The sequence below is a fragment of the Entelurus aequoreus genome, linkage group LG19 (assembly GCF_033978785.1).
Source record: "Entelurus aequoreus isolate RoL-2023_Sb linkage group LG19, RoL_Eaeq_v1.1, whole genome shotgun sequence".
NCBI lineage: Eukaryota > Metazoa > Chordata > Actinopteri > Syngnathiformes > Syngnathidae > Entelurus > Entelurus aequoreus.
The window spans coordinates 24,574,679-24,584,698 of record NC_084749.1 but is presented as its reverse complement, the minus strand read 5'-3'; the positions used below and the strand labels follow the sequence as shown (position 1 = coordinate 24,584,698).

At 39.6% G+C, this 10,020-nt stretch overlaps 1 protein-coding gene across 1 annotated transcript in view; it reads left to right on the top strand.

Annotated features, from left to right (window-relative positions):
* Positions 1-10,020, top strand: part of gmds (GDP-mannose 4,6-dehydratase) — a 274,497-nt gene that overhangs the window by 135,705 nt on the left and 128,772 nt on the right. The window contains exon 7 of the mRNA XM_062028147.1: positions 3,074-3,201. Within this exon, the coding sequence (XP_061884131.1) occupies positions 3,074-3,201 (128 nt within the window). The remainder of the gene's footprint in view (positions 1-3,073; positions 3,202-10,020) is intronic.

The following is a 10,020-nucleotide window of genomic DNA, read 5'->3' as shown; positions in this document are numbered from 1 at the left end:
TTTCCATGTTTCTGATCCGTACAGCAGAATGGATTTGACATTTTAGTTAAATATTTTCGGTTTGGTTTTGAGATAAATGTTTTTTGCTCTCCATATTTTGTTTAGTATGTTGAATTATGTCCTTGCTTTCCCTATTCTGGATTTGACATATTTCTGCCCCTCCATCTACACTGATTATGCTCCCCAAGTATGTAAAACTGACTACCTCCTCTAATTGATTATGGTCCATTGTTATTGGTGTATTGTTCTTGTTATTGTAACGCATGACCTTTGTTTTTTGTGAATTGATCTTAAGCCCAAGAAATGCAGCAGTTCTTTGTAGTTTTTGTGATTTGTCTTGCATCTGTTGGTGAGTGTGAGCCAGGAGAGCTAGATCGTCTGCAAAGTCTAGGTCCTCCAGTTGTTCGGTAAGGCTCCACTGTATGCCGGTTTTGCTGTTTTTGGTTGTTTGGTTCATGGTCCAGTCAAGGAGTCGAGGAAAAGGAAAGGTGAGAGCAGACATCCTTGCCGCACCCCAGTCAGGACCTCGAAGGCCTCCGATGGGCATCCGTCATGTAGGACACGACATCGCATCCCTTGGTAGGTGCTCTTGATGATGTTGATGAGCTTCGGTGGGATGCACTTAAGATGCGACTTTAAGGTTTTACTACTTACGTATAAAATACTACACGGTTTAGCTCCAGCCTATCTCGCCGATTGTATTGTACCATATGTCCTGACAAGAAATCTGCGTTCAAAGAACTCCGGCTTATTAGTGATTCCCAGAGCCAAAAAAAAGTCTGCGGGCTATAGAGCGTTTTCTATTCGGGCTCCAGTACTCTGGAATGCCCTCCCGGTAACAGTTAGAGATGCTACCTCAGTAGAAGCATTTAAGTCCCATCTTAAAACTCATTTGTATAATCTAGCCTTTAAATAGACCCCCCTTTTTTAGACCAGTTGATCTGCCGTTTCTTTTCTTCTCTCCTCTTCTCCCCTGTCCCTTGCGAGGGGGAGTTGCATAGGTCCGGTGGCCATGGATGAAGTGCTGGCTGTCCAGAGTCGGGACCCCGGGTGGACCACTAGCCTGTGCATCGGTTGGGGACATCTCTGCGCTGCTGACCCGTCTCCGCTCGGGATGGTTTCCTGTTGGCCCCGCTGTGGACTGGACTCCCGCTGATGTGTTGGATCCACTGTGGACTGGACTTTCACAATGTTATGTCAGACCCACTCGACATCCATTGCTTTCAGTCTCCCCTAGAGGGGGGGGGGGGGTTACCCACATATGCGGTCCTCTCCAAGGTTTCTCATAGTCATTCACTGACGTCCCACTGGGGTGAGTTTTTCCTTGCCCGTATGTGGGCTCTGTACCGAGGATGTCGTTGTGGCTTGTACAGCCCTTTGAGACACTTGTGATTTAGGGCTATATAAATAAACATTGATTGATTGATTGATTGATTGATTGATGCCACAGTGTGCCATCAGCTTCCACAGTGTCTCACGGTCGACAATGTCAAACGCCTTTTCAAAGTCTATGAAATTAATATATACTGGTGAGTTCCATTCCATGGATTGTTCTATTATAATCCTGAGGGAGGCAATTTGGTCAGCACAAAATCTTCCATTTCTGAAACCAGCCTGGTTTTCCCTCAGTTGTGCATCGACCAATTTTCGCATCCTTTCTAGTAGTATGTGGTTGAGCATCTTCCCTGGCGTTGAGAGGAGCATAATTCCCCTGTAGTTTTTACACTCCCTGAGGTCTCCTTTCTTGGGAATCTTTATGATGTTGCCATCTCTCCAGTCTGATGTATATATATGTATGCATAAAAATATATTTGTGTATGTATAAAAATATTTCCATCCATCAATCCATCCATCTATTTTCTACCGCATGTCCATTTTTGGGTTGCGGGGGGTGCTGGAGCCTATTTCAGCTGGATTCGGGCGGAAGGCGGAGTACACCCTGGAAAAGTCGCCATCTCATCCCAGGGCCAACACAGATGGACAGACAGCATTCACTCTCACATTCACACACTAGGGCCAATTTAGTGTTGCCAATCAGCCTATCCCCAGGTGCATGTCTTTGGAGGTGGGAGGAAGCCGGAGTACTCGGAGGGAACCCACACAGTCACGGGGAGAACATGCAGACTCCACACAGAAAGATCCTGAGTCCAGGATCAAACTCAGGACCTTTGTATTGTAAGGCACATGCACTAACCCCTGTAGCACCGTGCTGCCTATGTGTATATGTATGTACTGTATATAAATATGGTAACACTTTAGTATGGGGAACATATGCACCATTAATTAGTTGCTTATTAACATGGAAATTAGTAACATATTGGATCTTAATTAGTCATTATTAAGTACGTATGAATTCCTTATTCTGCATGGCCTTATTATACAACAAGTAAGCCATTAAGTAAGAGTCTTCCCTTAATAACCTCAGAATTATTGCTTATTAGTAACCCTAACCCTAACCCTTATATATTCCCCTAGTGTCCAAATAACTCTTACCATATTAGACTTCCTGCTTACCGTACATCTTTTCTGCTGAGATTTTATTAAATCTTACTAAAGCAGTTAGTGTAACAATATACATTTTATGTTATCAATACAGTCAATCGTAATTCAAACACGGAAGTAAAACTTTACCTCTCTGCAAGCGGCAACGCGTGCCAGCAGGTAGTTGCATCACTTTATTTGTTTAGCAAATGCAACGTTTTCAAGCCAAGCAGTTGCTTCCTGGTCTGCAGTGTGGTTGCTGCAGTGATTGAAGATAAAATAGTATTTTCTTGGTGGGATAATGACTTGCCCTGACTTTGAACATGGGATTTCCATATTGTACCCTTTTCTGATTGCTGTTTACGAGCTTCCATCCATCAATCAACAGTAACTGAACACCATTATATTTCCCTACGCTACGGAATGGACCAAGGGTCAAAAAGGAGTCAGGAGTCATGCGCGTTAATCGCACGTTGAAAAAATTTGCACCGGTAAAGGAATTCATATTTAACACGTTAATATCGTGTTCAATTTGACTGTCCTAATGTAAATATTCATGTATTTATGTGTTGTCTGTTTTTGTTTGATTTAGGATCCAATTTTGTGACACGCAAGATCAGCCGATCAGTTGCAAAGATCCACCTGGGCCAACTTCAAAGTTTCAGTCTGGGCAACTTGGATTCAAAGAGGGATTGGGGCCATGCCAAAGACTACGTGGAGGTAAAATGTGCAAAAAACATATACTGTAAATTGTAAGACCAGAGAAACATACACAAACACCCTTTTCCCCAGGTGGAATAGCTCAGGTTGTAGAGTAGTCCTCTTCCAACCTGAATATTGTTTGTTTGGCCTTCAGTCTCCCCACCTTGTCACCATGTCAAAATATACTTGAGCAAGATACTGAAGTCCTATTAAGATGAAGACTCTCGTTTTCAAAGGAGTTTTGCAATAAACGTTCATACACCAGTGTGTTTGGCACTGTGAACAAGGTGTGTGAATTGTCTTGCCCAAGGACAGCAGTAGTAACAAGGATGGCGGAAGCTGGATTTGTACCTGGAACCTTTACGTTTCTGGACAACCGCTCTACCATCTGAGCCACGCCACACTGCTTCATATGGGGTAGCAGTCATGATTAGTTTTCATTTTGAGCAAGTAAGAACATATTATGGGAAGAACACACCTCTGTTTACACAACACCTGTGTGTTATTTTTCTGAATCTGCTCTTGTCCAAGCCATTTAATTTTTGTAAAAAAGCTTTTGTTGCTATCTAGCAATAACTTGTTCAGCTCAAAATAGTCCTAAATGCTGACAAAGACCAAACTGATGGTGTTTTACAACCCAAATAATTTGTCATTTGATCACTCAAGTGTTCACTCTTCAACATTATATGTGATTCATGTGTATAAATACCATGGTATTGATTGACAATTCCCTCACTCTTTCAACCATATGTTGAAAAACTGGTGAAAAAAACAAAAACTGAGATGGGGTTTTACTTTGAAATAAGATGGGGGTTTTTTCAAGTGTATTGTTTCTGCCACTTTTCTCTCTGTTTAATTATGGCAGTGTTTCTCAAATAGTGGGTCAAGACCCCCTTTGGGTTGCAGTGAGGTTCAACATTGCGACCACCATGAGAGATATTCATTATTTATGTCTACACTTTAGTATTTATGTCAGAACAATACACAAGTCTGCAGCTAGGTTGCAGCAATGTTCAATCTACTCAACAGGCTCCCTTTTCTGCTTAGTCAAAGTAATAAGCACAAACATGTACAGGGCTAAAAGAAGTGGAGAGATGAAGATTTATGACAGGAGTGAAAAGAAAAAAGGACAAGTCAGCAGCAAAAAAAACCAAGTGAAGACAACGACAATGAAAAACCCTGTAAAACAATGAAGCATACTTCTCCGTAACGACAATAGAAATGAGAAACGACCGGTGTGACCAAAGAATCACCATCACATGTTATGTAGACCACAAGAAAATGTTTTCAATTAAGAAAAAAATGTAATACTATGACCCCTTTAATGCGCTCTATTTGTATGAAATTAGATATGACTAGACCCGCTCATTGGCAGTGTGCCTTATAATCCGGTGTGCCCTATGGTCCGGAAAGTACGATAACTCTATGTTTTATAATTAATTCATGGTCAGTGCTATTGCCTATGAGATATAAAAAAAAAAAAGAACCATAAAATCGCTTACTTTTGGGAATGCGAACTGGAAGTACTTCTTGTCACAAATTTGAGTATCTATCCAATAGTATGTAGTTATGGGGGCAGTATTGGCCATACCAATATCAATACTGATAGTTTTTACTTGAAATATTTAAAATTGATTATTTTTCGTTTCAATTTTAATCACAATTATAATCAGTAACTAAAAAAAACTTGAAGGCAGTGTAACAATAGCAGCTAGATATTTCAACCATTTCATTATTCTTGTTTATTTCCTACAATACAAAGTCTGTAGTGCACTACAACTAAACAAAAATTACTACTGTTTACTACTACTACTATTCTACTACTTAGTTAATTAATTTGAATTTTGCCCTCAAAGTCCACTCGTGTCCAGGGACTTATTCCGTTAACATTAACAAAAACGACAAATAAAATAGGTATCAATTAAATGCTGATAAGCGTACTCCTGGCCGCAACAGTGTGGACATATCAACAGCACAACCGTTGCTGTCATATTATCATCTCACAAAACTGTTCGTTTCTTTTTGATGGCTCGTTACTTTCTGCTGTAAAACACTTCCATCTACACGTCTGTTAAAGCAAACTAAGCACTTTCTTTTCATTTGTTTCAAGCTAGCTTAGCATGTTTTCTTGTTGCCTAACATTGCATAAAGTTTATAAATTAATTAGTATTTTATTTGAAGGGAGTAAATAGTTGATTCCCTACCGATCGGCATGCGAGACCAATATGTGCCCATCAAGCACACAAATTGCATAGTAGTCTGGTTCAATATTGCATGTCTCTTGTTATGTAATGGAAATGTACTTCATAAAAAGTATTTATTATATGTTTACAGTAAGTAGCAGGTACTAACTTTTTTAGGCAGTCTCAATTACAGACAGTATTAAGAGTAGAGGACGCGCTGACGTTTTCGTCACTTGGTTCACTCCAGGTTTTGGAGCGGATCAAAACCTCCACATTCATATAAAATTGCTGATTGTGTAAATGTTCTGCATATTGGTAGTTTGTTGTACTTTTGTTGAAATATCAGCTTTGCATGTGTTGCAAATTGCCCTATTGCCCTGGGTTGCAATCACATAACTAGACTAGACTATGTTTACACTGCAAAGTAGCCCAAATAAGATTTTTTTGAGATCTGATTTTTTCCAGCTGACTGTTTACACTGCAAGTGAAATGTGATTTTTATCAGACTCCAGTGTAAACGTGCACAGGCCCCAATGTGGCCTCAATGTGGCCTCGACGTCACTTGCATACACACTTCGATAAAGTGAACAAAGGAAGCTGACCGGGAGGAAGTCGCAACACCTTAAAAATGTGTGTTATTTACGTTAAAGTAAATGAAAGCAATATATTGTATGAATGGATGTATATACCGTAGTTTAATATATTTGGGAGGGTTTTAATCATTTTATGGCTGTTAAGTAGAGGATACACGGACATCAGCATTGTTCTACGGGAGCTTTATTTTTCAACTCACATGTAAGCAAATAAACCAAAGCGTCAATTGCGGTCTTTCAGCAATAGTTTTTTTTTCAAAATCAATATATATGTTCATATATTACAAAACCCAAAACCAGTAAAGTTGGCACGTTGTGTAATTCGTAAATAAAAACAGAATACAATGATTTGCAAATCCTTTTCAACTTATATTCAATTGAATAGAGTTTGAACCGAGAAACAATTTTTTTTTTTTTAAACAATCATTAGAATTTAATGGCAGCAACACATTGCAAAAAAGTTGGCACATGGGCATTTTTGCCACTGTGTTACATGGCCTTTCCTTTTAACAACACTCAGTAAACTTTTGGGAACTGAGGAAACCAATTTTTGAAGTGGAATTTTTTCCCATTCTTGCTTGGTGTACAGCTTAAGTTGTTCAACAGTCTGGGGTCTCCGTTGTGGTATTTTAGGCTTCATATTGCGCCACACATTTTCAATGGTAGACCGGTCTGGACTACAGGCAGGCCAGTCCAGTACCCGCACTCTTTTACTATGAAGCCACACTGTTGTAACACGTGGCTTAGCATTGTCTTGCTGAAGTAAGCAGGGGCGTCCATGATAACCTTGCTCGGATGGCAACATATGTTGCTCCAAAACCTATATGTACCGTTCAGCATTAATAGTGCCTTCACAGATGTGTAAGTTACTCATGCCTTGGGCAATAAGACATTCCCATACTTCACACATGCTGGCTTTTGAACTTTTCGCCTATAACAATCCGGAATGTTTATTTTCCTCTTTGTTCCAGAGGACACAACATCAACAGTTTCCGAAAACAATTTGAAATGTGGACTCGTCAGACCACAGAGCACTTTTACACGATGCATCAGTCCATCTCAGGGATGGAAGGTCTGTAATATCATCGCTTACGTGCAGTGATTTCTCCAGATTCTCTGAACCTTTTGATGGTATTACGGACCGTATATGGTAAAATTCCTAAATTCGTTGCAATAGCCCGTTGAGAAATGTTCTTAAACTGTTCAACAATTTGCTCACATATTTTTTTCACAAAGTGGTGACCCTCGCCCCATCCTTTTTTGTAAATGACTGGGCATTTCAAGGAAGCTGCTTTTATACCCAATCATGGCACCCACCTGTTCCCAATTAGCCTTTTCACCCGTGGGATGTTCCGAATAAGTGTGTGATTAGCATTCCTCAACTTTCTCAGTCTTTTTTGCCACTTGTGCCAGCTTTTTTGAAACATGTTGCAGGCATCAAATTCCAAATGAGCTAATATTTGCAAAAACTACCAAAAGGTTACCAGTTCGAATATTAAGTATCTTGTCTTTGCAGTCTATTCAATTTAATATAAGTTGAAAAGGATTTGCAAATCATTGTATTGTGTTTTAATTTACGTTTTACACAATGTGCCAACTTCACTGGTTTTGGGTTTTGTATATATAGCCTATTATTTGCGCACTATTGATAAGTGATGCACTGAAAATTTGGTCGTTTTGAATGAAAACCGAAACCGAGTGTTGTGATGAAATGCCCATTTCCGCTGGCGACTGCGTCTTTCTGGCGCACGAGTGACGTAGCCCTCCCGAAGCTGACAAAATTGTTTTATTCAGGTTGTATTCTGTTTAGACTGAAGTCACATTTGAAAAGATCAGATTCCAATCAGATTCAGCACTACGTCCTGATGTGCCCTGAATCTGATGCCAAAAGATCAGATTTGAAGCACTTGGGAGCGTTTAGAAAAAATCAGATGTGTGTCACTTGAGGGCAAAAAATCGAATTTGGTGTGCAATGTAAACGGTGTACTCGAGACACTTCCGAGTTTCAGGCGATGGTCTAAATCCCCATTAGGCTATTTTTTATTTATGTTATGATCGGCTGCCCAGATCATATTTCTGTTTGGGTTTTCGGGTCATTTGTGTTTTTCTGCTAATCTTGGACTCCTTTTTAGTATCTGTTTATGCACCTGAGTTTGTTACCATAGCAACTGATTACTTTCACCTGCCGTGGGTGTTCCCGACTTGCACCTGTTGGTCATCACTGACATTGTTATTTAAAGCCTGCCTCCCCAGCCAGTCGGGCTGGCTTCGTACTGTGACGACCGGGTCGCATGGATGCCGGTGTTTGTTCTCTCAGGGATGCAGATCGGGCTTCGGACACAGCTTGCAGGTACAAAAATTATTTATTTAAGAAATAACTAATACTGGAACAAAAAAAACGTGCTCATAGCACTTAAGGTAGAAACAAAAGGGGCTAGCGTGGGAGCTAGAAGGTAAACACTAAACATACAGAGCCTTTAGCGTGGGAGCTAGAAGGTTACCAGAGCAGGAACAAAAGTCGTCATCTGTTGTAAGGAAACAAACTACGAAGCCAGACCGACTGGCTGGGGAGGCAGGCTTTAAATAACAATGTCAGTGATGACCAACAGGTGCGAGTCGGGAACACCCACGGCAGGTGAAAGTAATCAGTTGCTATGGTAACAAACTCAGGTGCATAAACAGATACTAAAAAGGAGTCCAAGACTAGCAGAAAAACACTAATGACCCGAAAACCCAAACAGAAATATGATCCGGGCAGCGGATCATAACAATTTACCTGAATCAGTGCAGATTTGGGTGTATTTTGAAAGGTTTAGAGGCAGGTATATAAGCAATCATGAACATATTTTTTTAAATGAAATGGAATGGATTTTTACACTCTTAAGAAAAAAATATTTTTTAAACAATTTATCATCACCAAGACGTTACTGCTCGCTACGACCTCACTTCATTTGGCACTTACGGTATTTAGAAAAGAAAAGATTAGAGGCACATCATGTATTTACATTTGAAGGGGTCCAGTAATTAAGCAATTATCGGTGAAAGACAATGTCGGATTTATTCGTGCATCGCAAAGTAACATATTTGATTGACATAGCGAGTGCCGTGCTGCTGTAATCGTGACGCTAACGAGAAAAAAGGATAAGTTTGTTTGCAGTTGATTTCCCGCTGCAAATATTAGTGTCATCTTCAGTTCATGTCTGCAGTTGTTTTTATTATGTGAAGTTCATATTTTGTCTCGTTATTTAGCTACAGATGTCCCTGTTGTTCAGCAATGTTTGCTAGCGATATTAAGATTCAGTATGGTGTTGAGCCTACAAGAAATGTATTAATGTACTTTATTATTACTATTAAATATATTTTCTTGATGCTCACGAATAGCACCAAAGACACTATAATGTGGTCATCCATATCGAATAAAGCAATTGTCTTACCTACACAGCAACATCTATGCTTTTTGTTATGAAAATCGACAGTGAAAATACGGTGGATTGGACCAACAATCACAATATTTATTACTAGGACTTAACATGGTGTTAGTTTATTTGCACAACCAGGTCTTCGTAGTTATATTTAGGCATAGTAACCACAAAAAAACACAATCTCTGGTCCTTTTCTTACGTTTAGTTCTGCTCTCAAATACTACTAATATTGTAGATAATAAAGTCGATTGCATCACAGAAAGTTTCTCAAACAAATCAAATGTTCAAACAAACATTTTACAAAGTGATTGCTGTAGACACAAACATGGTCTCATTGTATTCCACAAGATGATGAAAGTGATATGTTTAGGAGCTATTTCTTTCGACGCACTTTTTCCCTGACTATTACCTTAATGAACCACTTCTTTTGGGACTTTATTGAAAGCTCATTTATATCTCTCTATTTGAACGATTAAAACAGCAATACAGCATTTTCTGCTCAAACTCTACACTCACTCTAAATTGTTTTAATGCTACGCTTAAGCTGCTTGACCCTCATGTCAATTAAGCCGCGAAGAATAAAAACAGATGTGACGTCATAAGCAACCCAGCAATTATTGTCCTTATCCTTTTTTGTGA